We start from the raw sequence: 22,552 nt of genomic DNA, 5'->3' as shown, positions 1-22,552 counted from the left end.
TCCATCTTTCTATTTGATTAAATAAACACAGATGAATCAAGAGGTGCAGTGAGCTGGGAGAACTGAGAACCTGAAATAAACAATACCTCTCAATAGAAATTCCTTACTGTTTTTCAAGTCTTGCTTCTGAATGCTTAACAGCAGCTTGGCACTCAGAAATTAAACAGGTGCAGCTTTTATTGATGTAGAAATCAGGTGTGTGGGGGAGAGTTTCAGCTTCAGAATTTCTTCATGTACAGTGGTACCTGGGGTTACAGACGCTTCAGGTTACAGACTCTGCTAACCCAGAAATAGTACCTCAGGTTAAGAACTTTGCTTCAGGATGAGAACAGAAATCATGCGGCGGCAGGAGGCCCCTTTAGCTAAAGTGGTACCTCAGATTAAGAACAGTTTCAGGTTAAGAATGGACCTCCAGAACGAATTAAGTTCTTAACCCGAGGTACCACTGTATCTACAGTGCGTTCAACAATGATTCGTGTTGGAGGAGGCAGCATGAAATTCATACTCAAGGTATGGGTTTTTTTACCAACCAGTTTGGAGTAGGTTGGAGGGGTGATCAGTGGCTCTATGCAAGTCAGTTTGACAGTTACTTACTGACCCAGATCCTGTGCTTTTATGCTAGTGGTGCCGTGGGTTAAACCACAGAGCCTAGGACTTGCCCATCAGGTCGGCAGTTCGAATCCCCACAATGGGGTGAGCTCCCGTTGCTTGGTCCCTGCTCCTGCCAACCTAGCAGTTCGAAAGCACGTCAAAGTGCAAGTAGATAAATAGGTACCGCTCCGGTGGGAAGGTAAACGTCGTTTCCGTGTGCTGCTCTGGTTCGCCAGAAGTGGCTTAGTCATGCTGGCCATATCACCCGGAAGCTGTACGCCAGCTCTGTCAGCCAATAAAGCAACCCCAGAGTCGGTCACGACTGGACCCAATGGTCAGGGGTCCCTTTACCTTTTAAGCTTCCTTTATCTCCATTAATGCTTTGCTGCCCAAATGACTTTCACCTCCAAATCAATGCTTTCCCATACTTTTCCCTCCCTCAATCTGGATTTTCTCTTTTGAAGTACAGTGGTACCTCGGGTTACATACGCTTCAGGTGACATACGCTTCAGGTTACAGACTCCACTAACCCAGAAATAGTACCTCGGGTTAAGAACTTTGCTTCAGGATAAGAACAGAAATCATGCTCTGGCGGCGCAGCGGGAGGCCCCATTAGCTAAAGTGGTGCTTCAGGTTAAGAACAGTTTCAGATTAAGAACAGACCTCCGGAATGAATTAAGTACTTAACCTGAGGTACCACTGTATATATTTTATGAGAAAATCCCGATTGAGGGAGGGGAAAGCGTGGGAAGGCAGTGATTTGAAGAGGAAAGTCGTATGGACAACTAAGAACTAACCAAGGTACAAGTAAACCCACCCCTCTCCACATTATATGGCAGTATGGATGAGCTCAGAGAGGGCTGAAGAGGAAAGGTTTTGTTTTTAATTGGTGCAGGAAGAGATGCAGGAAATGCTCACTTCCCTGAAAATGAGAGCACACTTCAGACTCCAGAATCTCTTCCTTTTTGCTCAATTTATTTCTCTTCTTCAAGTTACCTTCCTTCCCTGTTTCTGTATCTATGAGGTTGGTGATCCCTCTGGGCAGGGTAAAGTTGGAGCAGGGCTGCCAGGAAGGCTTGAGTGGGCAAAGCTGGATGGGTTTGGTGAGACATACAATACTTCCAGGCAGTCAAATATTATGGGATAGGTGCTCCTCATGTGTGCATCCACACCGCACTGCTGCCATCAAAACGCCATACTCCTTTTCTCTGTCGCCAATGGCTTCTTTGCAGTATCTGAACAACCTGTGTATAAAATTAAGCCGCCATCCGGAATCACGCAGAATGTTGCTGGGTTTTTTTTTAATAGAAAATATATTAGGATATTTCACAGCGAATAAGCCTCTGCTCCAAGATTGAGCACATTCACTAGGAAAGCAAAACAACAACAAAATCTCACAAGAATGAAACCCTCCTCCCATTTAGGAAATACACATACCTTCTTCTTTTTCTTTTTTTAATTTACCTCCAAGAGTAACCCAGGAAGCAATACACTTGGTGGTGGAATCCAGCAGTCTGTTTACAACACTCATAATGGTATTTATCCTGAAATGTACATAGGTTTTGATCTTTGTGTTGGGTTTGTGTATGAAATACGGTCTGTTTCACGCAATTATCATTCCACAGAGGGGACGGGAGGTGTGTGCCATTTTCTGTTTAAGGAAGCGCTTAGTCCACTGCCCTTAGAACGAACGATGCCCTTTTCACACACTATGGAGAATCAAAGGAGCTGAAGATGTTTCAGCGACTTGCAGAGAGAAGGTGGATCTGCGGCGGCTAAATACTGGCAGCACAGCCAGTCCTCCAGCTCGACGCTCCGCTCAGTGTCCACCGCCCTCTCGGCAAACTTCATCATGAGCAACGCCCGCTTCATGTCGATCCAGTTGTGAAGCGCTTCCTCGTGGTTAAGGGCCTGATCCGTCAAGTCTTTCCGGGGACCCCACAACAGGCACTGCAAGATCTGCTTGGCCTCCACGATGTGGATGCGTTTGATGGGGTCTGCTTCCAGCAACAAGTGAGCCAGCTGCTGGAGCCCCCGAGAATAAATGGAGAGGTGCGGCAACGGGGGAAGGTCTTCCTGGCTGTACTCCTGCTCCCGGAGGTGGGCTTTCACTTCGAAGGGGTTGGGCTGGTGCAGAAGCTCGTAGATGAGGATGCCGGTTTGGAACTCGTCGAATTTTTTGTACTGGGAGGCGGAGACGATCTCCGGGGCCAAGCGAGCCTGGTTCTTTTTCGCTTTGGACTCGGCGGCGCCCGGCTTCTGCTTGGCTTTCAGAAAGTTGCTGATGATGAGCCGCGGCAGATGTTTGTCCTCTCTGCTTTTGCTGCAGCTGGGGGGAGGTCTGCAGTGGACCAGCAGCAAGTTCTCGAGGCAAAGGTCTCTGTGGATGACGCTGTACTCCTTGAGGTGTTCCAGCCCATTGCAGAGTTGCAGGAGAAGGAAACACACCCGCCGCTCGTACAGCTCCGGCTTCGCTTTGTGGAAAGGGCCGGAACCCCTCACGAAGTCGGCGGCAGTCTGGTGCGGGACCTCGCGGGTGATGACGACCACGCAGTCTTGCTCGGTGGCAGCGCGGGAAGGGCCCTGGCCGTCCGCGGAAGGGTTTTTCAGCATGCTGGAGGGCACCGTGGCAACAAAATGCCCACAGTCTTGCTGGATGTTGAAGTGGACCGGGACAGAAGGGCTGCAGCAGGATGTTGCGGCTTTCGTGTCTTGAGTTTTACATATCTGTGAATGGAAAGAGGGGAAAGGGACAGAAGTGAGGTCTAAGGTCAGTTCCGTTTGGGATAGGGAAGGAGGTAAGGGAATGAAAAACTTGATTCAGGGAAATGTGAACCCACAAAAGCATCAGGGTCTGAATGTAAGTAGGTACTGATCAGGCCACTATTGTTATTCTGATGGTGAGGATGATGATGATGATAATAATACTAATAATACTACTACAGTGGTACCTCGGGTTACATACGCTTCAGGTTACATATGCTTCAGGTTACAGACTCCGCTAACCCAGAAATAGTACCTCGGGTTAAGAACTTTGTTTCAGGATAAGAACAGAAATCGTGCTCCAGCGGCGCGGCGGCAGCAGGAGGCCCCATTAGCTAAAGTGGTGCTTCAGGTTAAGAACAGTTTCAGGTTAAGAATGGACCTCTGGAACGAATTAAGTACTTAACCTGAGGTACCACTGTAATAATAATTCTGTTCATGGCCAATTATTATTGGTTCGCATCCAACTAGGGTTTCCTCAGCGCATGGGTGGAATTCAATGTGGCGTTAAGAAGATTGTCCTCCAAAATGGACCTGGAAGAGGCGCAACAGGCAAATCTGGAGAGGAGATGGGGAAAAGTTGTGTTGTGTTGCACTAGGTACAAGTCCTTGCACTGACTTCAGCTAATGGAAGCAGGCAGTTCAATGTGGGCCACTGACAGAAATTTCCATTTGTCCACTCTGAGTTTGACGACTATTGGATACAACCTAATAATATCAATATTATCCTTTCGTTCCTCCCTAAAGGAGACCAGGGTAGCAAACAGCTGCAACAACAAAATACAAACATTTAAAAATAAACCACAACATCTAGAAAGCACCATGTTGGCTACCCCATCCTAAAGTCTTACCGAAGTCTCGCTTCACCACCACTGATATAATTTTCTCAAAAAATTATCTCTGCCAAAACTTGTATAAAAATGAAAAATAAAACATAAAAGGTAAAGGTAAAGGGACTCCTGACCATTAGGTCCAGTTGTGACTGACTCTGGGGTTGCGGCACTCATCTCGCTTTATTGGCTGAGGGAGCCGGCGTACAGCTTCCGGGTCATGTGGCCAGCATGACTAAGCCGCTTCTGGCAAACCAGAGTAGCGTATGGAAGGGCCATTTACCTTCCCGCCGGAGTGGTACCTATTTATCTACTTGTACTTTGACGTGCTTTCGAACTGCTAGGTTGGCAGGAGCAGGGACCGAGCAACGGGAGCTCACCCCATCGCGGGGATTCAAACCGCCGACCTTCTGATCGTCAAGCCCTAGGCTCTGTGGTTTAACCCACAGCGCCACCTGTGTCCCCTAAGCAACTTAGTGGTTCCACTGGGGCTCGAACCCAGGACCTTCTGCGTGTAAAGCAGAACATACACGCGCACAAAAAACATATGAAGGTGATGAGTAGCAGCAGAGTAAGAAGCAATGGGGGTTCTGGAAACCTGTGAGTTTAAAAGTTCAAAAACACACAGATCTATAATAAAGGTAAAACCAACTTTAACAACTATGGAAACTCCCCAAAGGAAGTCTTTATCTTGGTGTCTACAATTGAGTAATCAGACCTCAAAGTGAACAGAGAAACTGAGGGTGCATCTACACGTGTAGACCGTTGCACTGCTGTCATTTCAATTTTGCCTTCATGGGGCTGTAGCTAAAAGCTTAGTAATGGGGGATGGCTAAGGCACACCAAGGGACGCGGGTGGCGCTGTGGGTAAAACCTCAGTGCCTAGGACTTGCTGATCGTAAGGTCGGCGGTTTGAATCCCCGTGGCGGGGTGAGCTCCCGTCATTCAGTCCCAGCTCCTGCCCACCTAGCAGTTCGAAAGCACCTCTAAATGCAAGTAGATAAATAGGTACCGCTTTATAGCGGGAAGGTAAACGGCGTTTCCGTGTGCGGCACTGGTTCTGGCTCGACAGTTGCAGCTTCGTCACGCTGGCCACGTGACCCGGAAGGGTCTTCGGACGGCGCCGGCTCCCAGCCTCTTGAGCAAGATGAGCACGCAACCCTACAGTCGGTCACGACTGGCCCCTACGGGCAGGGGTACCTTTACCTTTTAAGGCACAACAAAGATGGGGACGATGACCCTTGTAACTCAATGGAAAACAGCCAAACCCAAAATAAAAGCTGGCTGATACAGTTTCCTTAATTCTTCTAAAATTACTCTACCCCACCCCTTCCGAGGGGTAAAGTCAAATGTCTTGCATCAAATCCTGGGCCACTTTTAAAACCAACCAATTTATTATGCCATATATGAATCAGAATCCAGGTCCACTTTTCGTTGCTCCTATTTTCTTAAGTTTAAATAAAATGAAGCATCATGGTCCAAAACCTCCCAAAACTTTATTTATTCAATTTATTCGTTTTGTGCCCTTCACTCCAAATGGGTCAAGGGCAGGTTGCAAAAACGTCGCCAGCGAAACTGGTACGATTTGCAACCCAATAATAAAACGAAAGCATCAAAGCACAGGGTTGGAGGATCTCCAGGTGGAGCCTATTCAACATGCCGTTGGCATGCTCCTGAGCTGGATCTGTGTCGTGATGGGCACACAGCAACATGCCTGGCACACTGCAGCAAGTCCAGACATTATTGAGGGGCCTTCTTACTTCCCACTTGGAAGTATCCAGCAGAGGGAGCAAAAATAGAAATACCGTATTTTTCGCTCCATAAGACGCACCTAGTTTTTGGACGAGGAAAACAAGAAAAAAAATATTCCGAATCTCAGAAGCCAGAACAGGAAGAGGGATTGCTTTGCAGCGAAAACAGCGATCCCTTTTCCTGTTCTGGCTTCTGGGATAGCTGCGCAGCCTGCATTCGCTCCATAAGATGCACACACATTTCCCCTTACTTTTTAGGAGGGAAAAAGTGAGTCTTATAGAGCAAAAAATACGGTACTTTATTGTCACTGTACCACTGGTTTACAGTGAGATTAAACAGGGGGCCCCTCCCCTCCCACAATCTCTCAGTCCTTGTTACACTCTGTGTGCTGTCATATGACCACCAACCCCGAAGATCAGCTGCAATGTTGCTGTCTTCCATTCAGCAGCCTGACGGCCCATGGGTAGAAACTGGTCTTTAACCTGTTGGTGCAGCTTATCATGCTTCTATATCTCCTGGGCAGGAGATTAAAAAGGTGCTGGCCAGCGTGTGAGTCATCCCTGAGAATGTTCCTTGCTCTTCTGAGGCAACGGTCTCCTGCGATAACATCTAGCGCAGTGTTTCCCAACCGGTGTTCCGCGGCACACGAGTGTGCCGTGAGACATCGGCTGGTGTGCCGCGAGATGCCTGGAGGGAGGCGGGCGAGTCGGGCGGCGAGAGGCGGGGCGGCGGCGGCGAGGAGAGGCCGCGCCTCCTGCTGCTGCCTGGCGCTCCTCCTCGCAGCCGGCAGCGCTGCCTGGGCGCCTCCGCGCGACTCTGCCTCGCTGGGTTTGGTCTCCCAGCAGAGACGGGTCACACGCGCACCTCCCTCCCTCCCTCCCTCAGCCTGCGCGGAGGGAGAGCCAGAGAGAGGCATCGCTCCTGCGCGGCGGGAGAGGGAGCAGCCGGAGCGATGCCCCAAACGAGCTGAATTCCGAGCGAGGGACTGAGGGGGGAGGGAAAAAACTTTCACTTTCGTGCGTCCCTCCCGGCGTGGCGCTGCGCGCTGACGTCACGGGGTGGGGCTTTAATGGTGGTGTGCCGCGAGATTTTTTTTCAGTAAACAGGTGTGCCGTTGCCCAAAAAAGTTTGGGAAACACTGATCTAGCGGACTCAGGGGACAGCCCATGATATCCTGTGCTGTCTTCACCACCCTCTGTAGGGACTTTTTGTCCATGGCTGTCAAACCAGCGTACCACATCGTAATACAGTATGAGAGAACACTTTCTATTGTGGACCGATAGAAGGAAATAATCAGTTGCTGTCTAACATTGTTCTTTCACAAGACCCTAAGGAAATGAAGTCTGTTGGGCCTTCCTAACCACCTGGGCTGTATTGACCTTCCAAGTTAGATCTTCACTAAGAGGGACTCCCAGGAATTTAAAGGAGAAGCCACTGTTGGAAGCACAGATGGGCCAGGATAGCTCCGTCATGAGACTCTTAATCTCTCAGGTTTGTGGGTTCAAGTCCCACACTGGGCAAAAAGATTCCTGGTCCCTTCAATTCTATGATTCATGTTGAACCCTCCATGAAAATATTATTTGTTTAGATAAATAATAATATTTGTTTAGATTTGTTAAGTCTGTTTAGAAACTAATATTTGTTTAAATAAAACAAGGTATCGAGTCCAGAAGAGGTACAGAAGGATCCCCAAATAATAAAAGCAATTGATTTAAAGCACCTTCTGTTTGGGGACCAAGTTGTTTCTCTTGCATCCTAATAGCATCAGTGGCTGGGAATGAGTCTGTAATAGTTCTAGGGGTTGCTTGTGTGTAAATCAACGCCACTCTTAACTGGTTGCCTGTATGAACCCTTTCTGTCTGGACAGCCATGCGCCCGTGACTGTCTCAATTGCTGGCAGAATCCGTCAGTGGGCGTTTCTTGAACTTCTTCCAGCAAAGAAGCTCTTTGACGCTTAGTCTCCTCCTAGCCTCCCTGCGCGGAAGCCTTCTTCGCAGGGAGGGTGTGGGCATCGGAGGACCCGGGCTCTCCCCACTGGTTCCCGGCGAAGAGTCTCGGAGCCACCTTGCCGATTCCCCCATCTGCCCCCCTTCTCCACTGGTGTTACACTGATTTCCTTCCCCAGAAGATGTGCTGCTTCTCTCCCTCCTGGCACGCTCTCCGGAATCCCTCTGGAGCCCCCCCTCTCCCTCTGGCTCCGATGGCAGTTCCCTGACAGAGTCTAATGAAATCTCTGGACAGCAAATTCATTTTAAGAGTATTCCACATGGTAATATTATTCATTATTGGTTGTGAGATGCTCCTGCCTGCTCTGAGACACTGATGGGCTCCTTTAGGCTATGGAGCACATTTTCCTGCTGCTATTGTTCTCCAGAGCTGCGCCGCTGTGTACAATCAGACTGTGTAGAATCCGGTTGGCGGTAATAGGATGGAAGCAGCCCAAAGGAGCGCAGATGCGGCAGCCTCGCTTTCCTACCTTGCCAAATGCACTGTGCAGAAGTAATAATCAAGTAACAAACAAACAAACAAACAAACAAACAAACTGAAGAGTCTGATCACGTGACTGAATTACAAGCGTGTTCATAGGGCCACCACAGAGGAATATATTTTGAGTGGCAAACTAGACGTTTGGCAGAAGAATGGGATTTGGAAACCTGAGTCTCTGCGGAGCATCTATAAAAGCTTTGGGTGGGGTGAGCAGAGGGAAAGGAGGGTGAAATATGCAGAGGAAACATAACAAGTGCTGCCATCCATTTCTCCCCCTTCGTTTTCTCTTCCAGGCCTTCCCACCCTCATCTACCCCTAAATACAGCACACATGTCTGTAGACCTTGGCTGGGAAAGGAAAAAGGCAGAAGTAGTGGGTGGGAGAGGAAGGGACGCGGGTGGCGCTGTGGGTTAAACCACAGAGCCTAGGACTTGCCGATCAGAAGGTCGGCGGTTCGAATCCCCGCGACGGGGTGAGCTCCCGTTGCTCGGTCCCTGCTCCTGCCAACCTAGCCATTCGAAAGCACATCAAAGTGCAAGTAAATAAATAGGTACCGCTCCAGCAGGAAGATAAACGGCGTTTCTATGCGCTGCTCTAGTTTGCCAGAAGCGGCTTAGTCATGCTGGCCACATGACCCAGAAGCTGTACGCCGGCTCCCTCTGCCAATAAAGCGAGATGAGCACCGCAACCCCAAAATCGGCCACGACTGAACCTAATGGTCAGGGGTCCCTTTACCTTTACTAGTGGGTGGGAGAAGGGTTAAGCATCCCTCCCCTTGCTATTGTGCACCTTGAAATTGAGCTTCCCCCCACCTCTTTTTACATCTTTGGTAGAGAGAGCCATATTCTCAAGTCCCTGGTCTTTTGTCGAAGATAAAAGGAAGATTTTTTTATTTTATTTTTTGGAAGAGAGAATATTTTGGCTCCATTTCCCCACAATTCATGCATATGAGTCGAAGCACTAGCAGGGTCTAGGGTTCTAAGGCATGACAGGAAACTCATCTTAGCTCAAACTTTGAAACAGGCCTGTTGAAGCCTGACTTGAGGCAACAATCAGATCTGTAGCTTCTTTCATGTCTGCAGTCAGTGCAACAATATCACATTCACAGGGAAAGAAAAAGGAAAGGCACGAAAGCCCTGAAACCACTGTCTGTCAGAAATATTCCAGCGACGAAAATGAAAGCATTCCAAAAAGTTGCCTAGCTACATTTCCCCACTTAGAACTCGCACACACAGCGGCGGAGCTTGTATCTCAGTTCTTTGGCTCAGATTTAGCATGCTACTGTCTGCCAGAGTCAGACAATAAAGGCGCATTTTGTAATGCGGGGACACACACGTGTGGTCTGCGACGAGGACAAAACAAGGTTTGTCTCCTTCCCTCGCCATCACGCTCCCTCTGTAGCGTGCATCCACTGGGAGCCCAAACCGAGGGAAGTAAGCCGAGTGGCAGAAAGGCAGGCCTTTTTCCCCCCTTTGTGAAATGGGCATCAACGCAGACGCCCCTGCGTGTGATGCATTGAAAATGAGCCCCGCAATTCACACAGGGTGGAGAAAAAGATGTTGGGACTAGAAATTATGCAGTTTCAGGCCCTCTAAGGTCTGAGCCTCTAAGAATAGGTCTAAGCCAAAATTAGACAGGCGCAGAACGTCATGATGCTTAGACACACAATAAAGACAATTTTATTCAAGAAGGCTTTACCACACAGTGTGTGTGTGTGTGTGTGTGTGTGTGTGTGTGTGTGTGTTGCTAATGGAATTTAACGAAGATCATGGCCACTGGGCCCATCACCTCCTGGCAAATAGAAGGGGAAGAAATGGAGGCACTGAGAGATTTTACTTTCTTGGGCTCCATAATCACTGCAGATGGTGACAGCAGCCACGAAATTAAAAGACACCTGCTCCTTGGGAGAAAGGCGATGGCAAACCTAGACAGCATCTTAAAAAGCAGAGACAGCACCTTGCCAACAAAGGTCCGTATAGTTAAAGCTATGGTTTTCCCAGTAGTGATGTATGGAAGTGAGATCTGGACCATAAAGAAGACTGATCGCCGAAGAATCGATGCTTTTGAATTATGGTGCTGGAGGAGACTCTTGAGAGTCCTATGGACTGCAAGAAGATCAAACCTATCCATTCTTAAGGAAATCAGCCCTGAGTGCTCACTGGAAGGACAGATCCTGAAGCTGAGGCTCCAATACTTTGGCCACCTCATGAGAAGAGAAGACTCCCTGGAAAAGACCCTGATGTTGGGAAAGATGGAGGGCACAAGCAGAAGGGGACGACAGAGGACGAGATGGTTGGACAGTGTTCTCGAAGCTACCAGCATGAGTTTGAGGAAACTGCGGGAGGCAGTGGAAGACAGGAGTGCCTGGCGTGCTCTGGTCCATGGGGTCACGAAGAGGAGGACACAACTAAACGACTCAGCAACAACAATTTGTAAATGGGGTTCTATGGTTTTCTAGACTTTATAATATATAGTTTTATCATTTTTAGAGCTTTGTAGAAATATGTTATTGCTTTTAGAAAGTGCTTTTTGCGTGTTAAGAAGTAAAACTTACACAAATCCAGAATGCAGTCCCTAAGACAGGTGGATGGCGCCTTGTACGCCTCATCCTGAGAAAACCTGCAGCCAAGTTGGTGCCAAATGTATTTTTTTTCTGCTTTCCTTTTCACACACAGGGCAGAATAATAGTTTGAGTTCCTCACTTGAAGCTTTATGAATTTATATATTGTAACATCACAAACGGAAATTATTAATTATGTAGCTGTTGACTAAGGGATTATTATTATAACTGAAATGCAACTGACATTAATTAAGATTACAGAACGCAGTGATGTAAGATCAGAAGTGCACCCAAACCATCATGCAGGGAGCCACTTTAACTAAAATGTGTTGATTGGTATTTTGATAATTGTATAATTTGGGAAGTAATTGTTATTGTTATAATTTGGCTTTTATTGGGGTATATTGGGAAACTAATTTAAAGATTTTATTAAAAAAGAAGAAGAATCCACTACATTATGAACAAAAATGACTTGCAAAACTGTATACTAGCCAGAACAGCAAATTAAAAATTAGGAGAAATTTCCACTAAAATGCCAGCTGACGTATTTTCATGAGGATTTAAAAACAAACAAACAAAACTGCAGATTGCTGCAGAAACATGGAGAACTTAATTTAAGATTGGGGGAAATGAGAAACCGAGGGAACTGATATTGGCAGATCCTTCCGTCCCCACTCACAGAAGAGAAGGCCAGGGAAAAGGTGGCAGTGCCTGTTCATTCTGCCAGGGTTTCATGCAAGAGAGAGAAAAAACCATCCTGGGAATCATGACCTGTGCCTCTTTTTTTCCGCAAGCAACATTAAGCAATTTAGAACCCCTTGGATTACAGGGATATATGACTTGCCCGCTCTTGGCAGTACATCAGTTGGAAATTTAGGTATGAAGACTTGCTCCCAGCCCTGCTCTGTTATACCTGCGCTGTGAGGGTTGCCACGGCAACCAGGCCCAGCTGTGCCCTACTGGCTTTATTGCAGCCTCTCATCAACCCTGCTTGCGAAAAAGGAGAATTGCTGCTGGCAGGCTAATCAACGGATTGTGTGTAAACTCTGTGCTCCCTCTGGTTCTTATTGGGCAACTCTTAGAGCTCGACTCTCGAGTGTTTGCTTGTTCTGACCAGAAACTTTGGACTCTATTCTTTGATCTCTGGTATTTTTAGGCAATTCACCTGCCCTGTACCTGGGGTTTTGCTAGGTGCTATTTGCCACTGAATTTTTGCGTGAAAGAAATTTCCTGGCGGTTCCTTCTTAGACAAAAGATCCTATGAATTCCAGCAGAATACAATAATAAGATCACAGGATCACAAAACTATAGAGTTGGAAGGACCCCATTGGATCATCTAGTCCAACTCCCTGCAATATATATATTTTTAAGCAGACCAGCAAAATCCTTGGTACGTGTGTTCCTAAATAGAACCAGTTTGACAGCAGATTCCCCTCTAAAGCAAAATTCTAGCATATTTCAAGGTTCCTTATCAGGCAACACACCTGATAAATTCTGAAAGAACCCAGTGGTAACTTGGGTTACAAACTTAATTCGTTCTGTAGGTCCATTCTTAACCTGAAACCGTACTTAACCTGAGGCGCACTTTCACTAATGGGACCTCCCGCCACACGATTTCTGTTCTCATCCTGGGGCAAAGTTCTCAATCCGAGGTACTACTTCTGGGTTAGCGGAGTTTGTAACCCGAAGTGTTTGTAACCCAAAGTATTTGTAACCCGAGATAAATGTAAAGGGACCCCTGACCATTAGGTCCAGTCGCAGACGGCTCTGGGGTTGCAACGCTCATCTTGCTTTATTGGCCGAGGGAGCCAGTGTACAGCTTCCTGGTCATGTGGCCAGCATGACTAAGCCGCTTCTGGCGAACCAGAGCAGTGCACAGAAACGCTGTTTATCTTCCTGCTGGAGTGGTACCTATTTATCTACTTGCACTTTGATGTGCTTTCGAACTGCTAGGTTGGCAGGAGCAGGGATCAAGCAACGGCAGCTCACCCAGTCGCGGGGATTCGAACTGCCAACTTTCTGATCGGCAACCTGAGGTACCACTGAATATATAGGGTGTGTGTGTCCCCCCATCCTTGTGAAGGTCATCAGATCATTCGAGTTCATGGCAGCCAGAGACCAGTGAAAATAATGATAATGATAATGATAATGATAATGATGATAATTGTCAGAGCTGCTTCAAGATCCTAGCTCACAGAGGATCACGCTAGCCAGCGGTCATTAAGTAAAAGTCTTTATTGAGTTACAGTTTCCATTCTCAAGCTGCTACTTGCAACTCTACGTCTAATGGCTAGATCGGCGAAGCTCCGTCTGAGTCTCCGCCCCTTGTGCACCAACTTAATATCCTAGCCCTGCTCCACCTTTTCCGCCTGACTGTCCTCCTCTGGGTCCCTCTACCCCCCGGGGTTTCTTCCTTCCTGGATTCTTCTGACGCTGACCCGGACCCTCCTGCCTCCTTGCGCCGGGCTTTAGGACCTGGTTCCCTTTCCGGGCTGCTTACTGCGCCGCCTTCCTCTGCATTTGAACTTGGCGCGCGCGCCCAGCCTTCCACTTTCCTCTTAACCGTTTCTTCGCTCCCCGATGGAGGTGTGGCCACTCCTGACTCATGCCCTCCCTCCTGTGGTGAGCTGCCAGCGCTTGCCCCCTGGCTCCCTCCTTCTTCCCTGCTCCCTGGCGGTGACGCTGGTCCCGATTTCCAACTGCTCTCCCCTGAGTCCCCTCTGGCTCTATCTTCCTGGGGTGCCCCCCTAGACTCCCCCCTTGCCCTGGCCACTGGTGCTCCTTTCTGTGAATCCTCTGATTCACTGGAAAGACTAGGAGATCTCGGGTCGTCGTCATCACTCATCTTTTCTTCTGCCTCCTCCCCTTCGCTCTCTGTTTCCTCCCTTGGCCTTGCCTCTGCTCCTAAACCCCTGACAATAATGATAATGATACTACTACTACTACTACTACTAATAATAATAATAGTAATTTATTTATACCCCGCTCATCTGGCTGGGTTTCCCCAGCCACTCTGGGCAGTTTCCAACAAAACACTAAAATACAATAACCTATTAAACATTAAAAGCTTCCCTAAACAGAGCTGCCTTCAGATGTCTTCTAAAAGTTTGGTAGTTATTTTTCTCTTTGACATCTGGTGGGAGGGCATTCCACAGGGCAGGTGCACTACCGAGAAGGCCCTCTGCCTGGTTCCCTGTAACTTGGCTTCTCGTAGCGAGGGAACCGCCAGAAAAGGCCAAAAGCACAGAGCAAGTCATGACAAAATAAGGATTTTGCAACGACATACCTTCACCGCATAGGTGCTTGACGGATCCTTGGAGCAGGTGGCACAATAATATATGGCGTCCCCTGAATCACAGCAAGGCTTGTTGCACGTCAGCTTGAAGAGGGACCAGTTGTTCTCGCTGAAATGCAGCTCGCTCTTCTGGTCGCGCATGAAACAGTCCTCGCACTTAGAAACGAGGCGGCGCAAGGATTCCGCATACAGCCCGCCTAGCTTGGCGTACACCCCCTCTTTGTTGTCAATATTGCTGAGGAGGTTGTGGAGCTGAAAGCTAGAACCTGAGGAAACCGTGGTGGACATGCTGTGCTGGGAGGAGGAACGAGGCGGCAAGTTTTTGCTCTGGCTACAGCAGGCGCCGCCATTCTTAGCAGAACAGGGATATGGGGAATGGGATCCTCTGAAGGCTTTCTCCAGTGACTCAGAAGAAGAAAATGTCTGGCGGTTGATTCCCAAGGTGGAGCCAAACGGAGGCTCCTCGCGGATGCAGACGTTACTTTCCGACTGACTGAAGTTCAGTTTGGGGCTTGCGGGACCTGAAGCTCTAGCTGGGGAAGCCGGGCCCCAGTAAAAACCATCTGGCGAAGAAACAGCTCTGCTGACGGTTTTCTTTTGCGGCAGAGGAGGCGGCTGTAAAGGTTTGCAGTGCGGCCTGTCTTTGCTGGGACATGCGGGGAAATGAGTTGAAGGAAAGGTTGGCTTCCCGGTACGGGTGGGTGAACGAAGGCTCGTTTTGCACGACTGTCCTGAAACACATACAGACAATAAAGCAATTATAAGCCGGGGACTCCTACCAGCACGGATAAAAAAAGATGTTTTACAATGCGAGGCCTAGATCAAGTTCCATCTAAAAAGGTAAGCATGCCAGCAAAGGGTAATGAAACTTTGCACCCAGATTAGCCTAGGATCATTTGTAGCAGCCAAAACAAGAATGGCCGTTGTACATGGGGTCAAAGTCACGCTAGAGCATGATAAAATTATGAGACATGATATGTGTGTCTGTATGGCGGCATCTCAGCCCCCTGGGCCCTGTGCTGTGATGAGGAGGGAGAAGAGCCTGTACGGATGAATCTCCCTCCCCATGGCAGCCCAGGACCCAGGGGGGATGGGGGGCTGCCGTAGTGTGTATGACTGGCGATACAGAAATCAGCATGAAATTATCCGGCTGACTGTTCCGAGCTTCTGCCTTCATTAGTAACACAAAGCGATCAGGTTCCAAAAAGGGCACAATGAATAAAAATGATGGTTCGTAGAGAGAATTCTGAGAAAGGTGGCATTTATTGCCAGGAAAGGTGTTAGGTGCGTGCAAGAAAAATTAAAAGCCAATTTAAAAGCACAGGCTTTAATCTTAAGTATTAAGAAAAAAGCCATAGGGAGTTAAGTGTTTATAATATATGGGGGTACCCAGGCCGAGTGTAGACTTGTGGAAATCAAGAGGACTAAATTAGTTGATTAAATTAAGTCACATTGATTTCAGTGGGTTTACTCCTAGCATGTCTAAACCTCTCTTGCTTAATAATAATAATAATAAAATTATTATTTATACCCCGCCCATCTGGCTGAGTTTCCCCAGCCACTCTGGGCGGCTCCCAATCAAGTGTTAAAAACAATACAGCGTTAAATATTAAAAACTTCCCTGAAACTTCATTTCATCATTTTCTGTATTTTCTGCTTTTTATCTATCAGTGCCATGTAAATTCACATTTAGTTATGGGTTTCCCTTCTCCCTGCCATTGTCAAACAGGGCTATACTATCTGGTTTTGATACTCAAGTAATATTAGATCCTTTCTGTCAGAGCTGCTTCCAGATCCTAGCTCACAGAGGATCACGCTAGCCAGCGTTCACTTTATAAAAGTCTTTATTGAGTTACAGTTTCCATTCTCAAGCTGCCGCGTGCAGCTCTACGTCTTATGGGTTAGACCGGCGAAGCTCCGTCTGAGTCTCCGCCCCCTGTACACCAGCTTAATACCCTAGCCTTACTCCACCTTTTCCGCCTGACCGTTCTTCTCTGGGTCCCTCTGCCCCCCGCGGTCTCTTCCTTCCTGGACTCTTCTGACGCTGACCCCCCGGACCCTTCTGTCTCCTTGCGTCGGGCTTTAGGACCTGGCTCCCTTTCCGGGCTGCTGCCCTCTGAGCCCCCTCTGGACTCTTCTTCCTGGGGTGTCCCCCTAGGCTCCCCCCTAGCTCTGGCCACTGGCGCTCCTTTCTGTGAATCTTCTGATTCACTGGAAAGACTCGGAGATCTCGGGTCGTCGTCATCACTCATCTTTTCTTCGGCCTCCTCCCCCTCGCTCTCTGTTTCCTCCCTTGCCCTCGCCTCTGCTCCTGAACCCCTGACACTTTCTTATAAGCCTCATTTACTGAATGGCTCCCTCCCACATGCCTGCCTGCTCCTCACCCCCAAACCACTTTTTAAAAGCTGTTTTTCTCCTCTGTGGAAGTCCATGTCTGGATGTGACTCCTGCCAGGAGACAAAGAGATTTTGGGTGGAAAAAGATGGGTTGGGGTTCTGCTCCTCCTTGCCTTTCTAGGGAATAGGCTGGAGCTGGATTAAGTCCTGCCATCATCACCATGTCTAGTTTATCTTCAGGGAAAGTGACTGGCACTGGAGGTCATTCAGCAAGTTTCCGAGCTGAGTCCCAGGTCTCCCCATTTCAAGTCTCCATCCACTGCACCACACATGGCTCTGGTATTAAGCCACAACATGTTTAAAATAGGTGATCTGGTTGCATATGCCTACATTAAAGGTAAAGGTAAAGGTACCCCCTGGGATGTGGGTGGCGCTGTGGGTTAAACCACAGAACCTAGGACTTGCCGATCAGAAGGTTGGCGGTTTGAATCCCTGTGACGGGGTGAGCTCCTGTTGCTCGGTCCCTGCTCCTGCCAACCTAGCAGTTTGAAAGCACATCAAAGTACAAGTAAATAAATAGGTACCGCTCCGGTGGGAAAGTAAATAGCGTTTTCGTGCGCTGCTCTGGTTCGCCAGAAGCGGCTTAGTCATGCTGGCCACATGACCTGGAAGCTGTACGCCAGCTCCCTCGGCCAATAAAGCGAGGTGAGTGCCGCAACCCCAGAGTCGGCCACGACTGGACCTAATGGTCAGGGGTCCCTTTACCTTTACCTTACAGGTAACCCTGACCATTAGGTCCAGTTGTGGACGGCTCTGGGGTTGCATGCTCATCTCACATATCTGTAGGCGGAGTCGGCATTTCTCCGCAGACAGCTTCTGGGTCATATGGCAGCATGACTAAACTGCTTCTGGCGAACCAGAGCAGCGCACGGAAACGCCGTTTACCTTCCCGGCAGAGTGGTACCTACTTATCTACTTGCACTTTGACATGCTTTCGAACTGCTAGGTTGGCAGGAGCAGGGGCCGAGCAACGGGAGCTCACCCCGTCGCGGGGATTCGAACTGCCGACCTTCTGATCGGCAAGCCCTAGGCTCTGTGGTTTAACCCACAGCGCCACCCACGTCCCTTATGCCTACATTAGCCATCTGTAAACTAAAATAAGTGACTTTTGAAAAGCAGAAGTGACCAGGAGAGCAGTTCCTGACAAGCCTTTGCTTATTGCCAGGCATCACGAGGTTTGTTCTCAAGCTCTCCCAAAATGGTGAGTCTTATCATCTTGCCCACAAATCCTGCCAGACATATTCCCAATATACTAGGGATGAACAGGCAAACAACCCTATCTGATTTCTACAAGCAAAATCGGGGCAAGAAGCGCAGTTCCTCTCAAGCCTCCCCTTCTTTGTAGAACAGGGTGGAACAAGATGCCCTGCCTAACGAGAGCTTTCTTCCTTTTCTGGGCAGAGTGCCTTTATTTCTCCTGCTTTGCATGGAGCAGAGTCTTCCAGGCCGTGCAGGGGAAAGCAAGGCACTTTGCCCAAGAAGCACTGTTGCTAGCCATGTTGGTTCCTGGCAAAGCTATCTTGTTTCCACCCCCCAACCCCCTTCTGCAGGGTAGGGATGGGCAAATTTGTCCATTTCTTACTTTTCCAATCTTAAGTTTAGCTCTCCACGTTTTGGCACCTCTTTGCCAATTTTCTTTTTAAGTCCTCCTGAGAATATGTCAGCATTTCAGTGTGCAATTTTGCCTAATATACCTCAATTTCTCCTAACGTAATACGTTTTTCCTATACATTATCTAGTTGGAGAATTTCATCAGGAAATTCAGAGAAGTGTGGGTTTTGAAGGACGGCTTGGCTGCAGTGCAAGTTTGGGAGATTTGCCATGAAATGTGAACTGAATCCAATTTCTTCCCCACCCACAGAACACACTGTGTCTCAATGCTAACCAATGTCATGGGCTGGCTGGGTGCAGAAGAATGGTGGGAGGCACCTGCTGGGGAACCCCCAAGGAAACCCCCAGGGGAAGAAGGCTCAGAGCCGGGGGATTGGTGGTGGAATGTCAAGGAGTGGTCAGAGGGAGAAGAGAGAGCAGACTGGGAGGAGGAGGTGTCGGAAGCTGAAGAGGTAACAGGGTTGTCAGGGAACTGCCATTGGCTCAGAGGCGAGAGTGGGAAGGGCAGATGGATTACAGAGAGCCTCCAAAAATCTTGGGGAGCAGGACTTCCTCAGCGGAGGAAGGAAGCCACGCCTCTAGTGGGGAAGAGTTGCAGGGCTCGGAGGATGCAAGGCAGCGCCAGGACAGCTCGCCTGAGCAGAGCGGGGAGGAGAGAGGTCCCCCTTTACCCAAGCCTTCCTTGCGCAGTCGGCTTTTGCGCAGAGAGGGGAGGCATAGGCTGGGGATCAAGAAACTACTCTGCTGGGGAAAGTTTAAGGACTGCCCACTCTCAGATTCTGCTAGTGAGTGAGCAAGACATGGAATAGAGGCGTTCTGCATTGTAAAGGTTTTTGCACCAATAATAAAGCTTTTGAAAAGACCAGTGAGGGATCTTGCCTGATCGCTCTCGAGCAACCACACCGATAGCCGTAACCAGGGTTTACATGGTCTCCCAGAACATGTAGAGGAATGAAGAGGGTGGAGCAAGGAGAGACTAGATGGACTAGATGGAGCCCGAGTTTGCTTGGGAAGGACCTGGCAAAGGAGGAGCCTTAGGGAGCGGTGAGATCGTGAGAACCTTCAATCCTCACTGGGGCAAGACCTACTGAGAAGAGTTGCTATGATCACTGCCTGCGCTGTTTTGGTTTCTTGGTATAAAGAGTTAACTTTGCTGACACCGAGTGTTTTATTTCTAGCCTACTCCTGACTCTGGCTCCTGACACCATGGAGAAAGGGAAGCCCCCTCTTCTTCAGCCAGCAAATAAATGCTGTAGAAGAGAAGTACTTTCTCTGCTAGCATGTTGGGAACCAGGCTTCCCTGGGTGTTTTTACGATCATCAAACCCACCCCGAATCGCTTGAGGGGTTTTGTGGTTTGAATGGAAAGGGGGAGGCAATTCATGTTTTGGTCGATGAGTGGGATGTTTGTGCATCCCTAATTCCTCATTTTAAAACCCATCAAGTTCTGGTACTGGCAACCTTAGCACTGAAGTGGGAAGTCCAAAGTGACTTTTATTACAATTACCTAAGCTCTGCAAGCTAAGCACAATGCAACCTGTATATCCCCGCTGTGAATGAGGCTATCCAACTGAGTAAAGGAATGTTATTGGAAGGTGGAGTTAACATTGCATAGCGTTTCTGAAGACAACCTGGCTCTCTGTCACAGAACTGGGCACTGGCTGCCAAAGAACAGGGTAAATATTTAAGCAGCATGGTAAGCTATGTGAGGACTCAGAGAATTTTTTTACTTACTATTTTTTCCTTTACTTTGTAGTACCTTATTGTAGGACAAGCCCAAGATATTTGAAAAGTTAGGACAATTCACATGCAGTGCATTTTATTATTATTATTATTATTATTATTATTATTATTATTATTATTATTATTATCCCTTTCCCAGCACGGATGTAGTCTTCTTCACTACTATGCAGCACTTAGACAAAAAGATAGCGCAAGGGATGGCTACTGGCTTCCCTGTTGATCCTATGATTGATAGCTGGCCACCATGGCTAGCCCTTGCAGCGCAGCTCGTTGCCTGTAGAGGGCACAAGTCCTGCCCCTAATTTCGGTGACATCACAGGAAGCATGGTCCTCCAACTGCTCTGATACTTCATCATAAGAAATGCCAGACGCCTTGAATTTAAGCTACATTCAGCCCATATATTTTAAAGTTCTACAACTGCTTTTGTAGTAATGACTTATGCTGTCCTGTCATTCATTCAAAGGTTCCATTTGGTTTTGGGATAGTTTGGCACATTAGCAACAAAGATGAATAAATGGGCATTCAAAACAGCAAAGTATCATGGATACTAAGGACCGCTTACACCCACCTGAAGGGTGAAAGGAAGAGACCATGTAAAGCTTCCTTGGGGAAGTGAAATTCTAAATGCAGCTTTACAGGGCCTGTTTATTGCCCACATTCACACAACACAGTAAACCATAGTTAATGGCTTGCTGCAAACTCACTTATATTATTAATCATGGTTTGTTTGAGTGAAATAAAGCATAGTCTCTCAGTCAGATATAACACAAAGACAGGGATTATGGCTTGTTGCTCCAATTAGGGGCCAGCAAGGAGGAGCCACCTCCATATTCACAGTAGGCCATTAATTATGGTTTCCTGTGATGTGCAAACTGGGTCACTATGTCACAATTTACAGAACGTGTTTCGTACATTAACCCCACAGCCCCACACTAACACACAACTTTTAGCTACCTCCATTGCCGAATGCATTTGTGTCCAAATTCAAACTGTCCGTGGAGCCAGCGGTGAAAGTGACGTGGATTCCCTGGAAAGCAGGACTGAGGTTTTCTGTAGAATCACTGCTCAGCTTCTCCAACTCAGAATTGCTTCTGTTCATTTTTAGAAAATGCCTAGAGATTAAATGTGGGAAATACATAATGAGAAAACAGCAATTTATACAAGAGTCACGTTGCATCAGATTTTGAAGAATGTGGCTATGTCTACACAATAACGCCTGTGATCCTGTTTTGATTTGTTCCTCTCTTATTTCTTTTGTTATATATATTGTTTTGAGGGTTTTTTGGTTTGCTTTTGTTTGTTTTTTGCATACATGCAGTGGCATTGCTACTTCTTACTGGGAGAGGTGGTAGAGAGATCAGTGCTGTGTGGACACAGGCAGGAGCACTGGATCGGCTCCCCGGTTTGCTCACACAGTGCAGACCCTCCAGCCACCTCACCACCAGTGTTAGAAACTCAGATATAGAAGCTAGGCACCAAATGTCACCTTAAACCTAGGTTACGATCGCTGAAACGGAATGTCTATTCACCAGGGGGTTGGGTCAGATGACCCTACAAATCTACAGTTTTATGATCTCAACTACATTGCTTGACTGTGGCTTGCTCTTGCAACAATTCACTTGTCCCAATATGCAAGAAGGAGAAACACACACAGTGGAAATGGAAATGGTATTTACTATGAACTAAGGCAGAACCTGTTAAACTGTGGTTGCCAAACTGTGTTAAACTGTGGGGACGCGGGTGGTGCTGTGGTCTAAACCACAGAACCTAGGACTTGCAGATCAGAAGGTCGGCGGTTCAAATCCCCATGACGGGGTGAGCTCCCGTTGCTCAGTCCCTGCCAACCTAGCAGTTCAAAAGCACGTCAAAGTGCAAGTAGATAAATAGGTACTGCTCCAGTGGGAAGGTAAACGGTGTTTCCGAGCGCTGCTCTGGTTCGCCAGAAGCGGCTTAGTCATGCTGGCCACATGACCCGGAAGCTGTACGCCGGCTCCCTAAGCCAATAAAGCGAGATGAGCGCCGTAACCCCACAGTCGGCCACGACTGGACCTAACAGTCAGGGGTCCCGTTACCTTTAAGGCAGAGGTTGTTAAACTGTGGTTGCCAAACTTGAGCCCAGAAATCTCCATATACTCATCACTGGACCCAGGCCAGCAGCAAAACGCACCTGGTTAATTTCAAACACTGCTTGCCGCTACCAGTTACTGGTGGAGATGTTGCTGTTGGGAGGCCAGGAGCATGCCACCCTACCCACCCACCTCACTTCAGCCGCACCTGCATGCATGAACAACACAAGGTAAGAGAGAGAGAGAAGGCCAAGCAAATCAGAGAATGGTCTCAGCACACTGCTTGGTCAACACCTTGGTATGTGATGGCTTGGGAGAAGTAAAACGGTTTATTTCTGAGCAGGCATACCAAGATACAATTTCTGGTGACACGCTGGTGCTCCACCTTCTAAATAAGTCTTTCCACAAGTCAATAAAAGCTGTCACTTCAAAGGCAACTACAGGACTCAAATGCAAGC

At 48.1% G+C, this 22,552-nt stretch overlaps 1 protein-coding gene across 6 annotated transcripts in view; it reads right to left on the bottom strand.

Moving 5' to 3' along the window:
• Window positions 1-1,883: 1,883 nt before the first annotated feature.
• The window catches only part of PRAG1 (PEAK1 related, kinase-activating pseudokinase 1), an 87,925-nt gene continuing 67,256 nt past the window's right edge, over window positions 1,884-22,552 (bottom strand). For all 6 annotated transcript variants that reach the window (XM_081176136.1, XM_081176135.1, XM_081176134.1 and 3 more), the window contains 3 exons: window positions 20,983-21,140; window positions 14,270-15,009; window positions 1,884-3,318 (listed from right to left, as the gene is read on the bottom strand). In XM_081176136.1, the coding sequence (XP_081032262.1) occupies window positions 2,311-3,318; window positions 14,270-15,009; window positions 20,983-21,140 (1,906 nt within the window). In that variant the 3' untranslated portion in view covers window positions 1,884-2,310. The remainder of the gene's footprint in view (window positions 3,319-14,269; window positions 15,010-20,982; window positions 21,141-22,552) is intronic.

This window comes from Podarcis bocagei (assembly GCF_964188305.1).
Source record: "Podarcis bocagei genome assembly, chromosome: 17".
Taxonomy (NCBI): domain Eukaryota; kingdom Metazoa; phylum Chordata; class Lepidosauria; order Squamata; family Lacertidae; genus Podarcis; species Podarcis bocagei.
The sequence above is the reverse complement of the archived record's forward strand: the minus strand, read 5'-3'. Positions and strand labels throughout refer to the sequence as shown.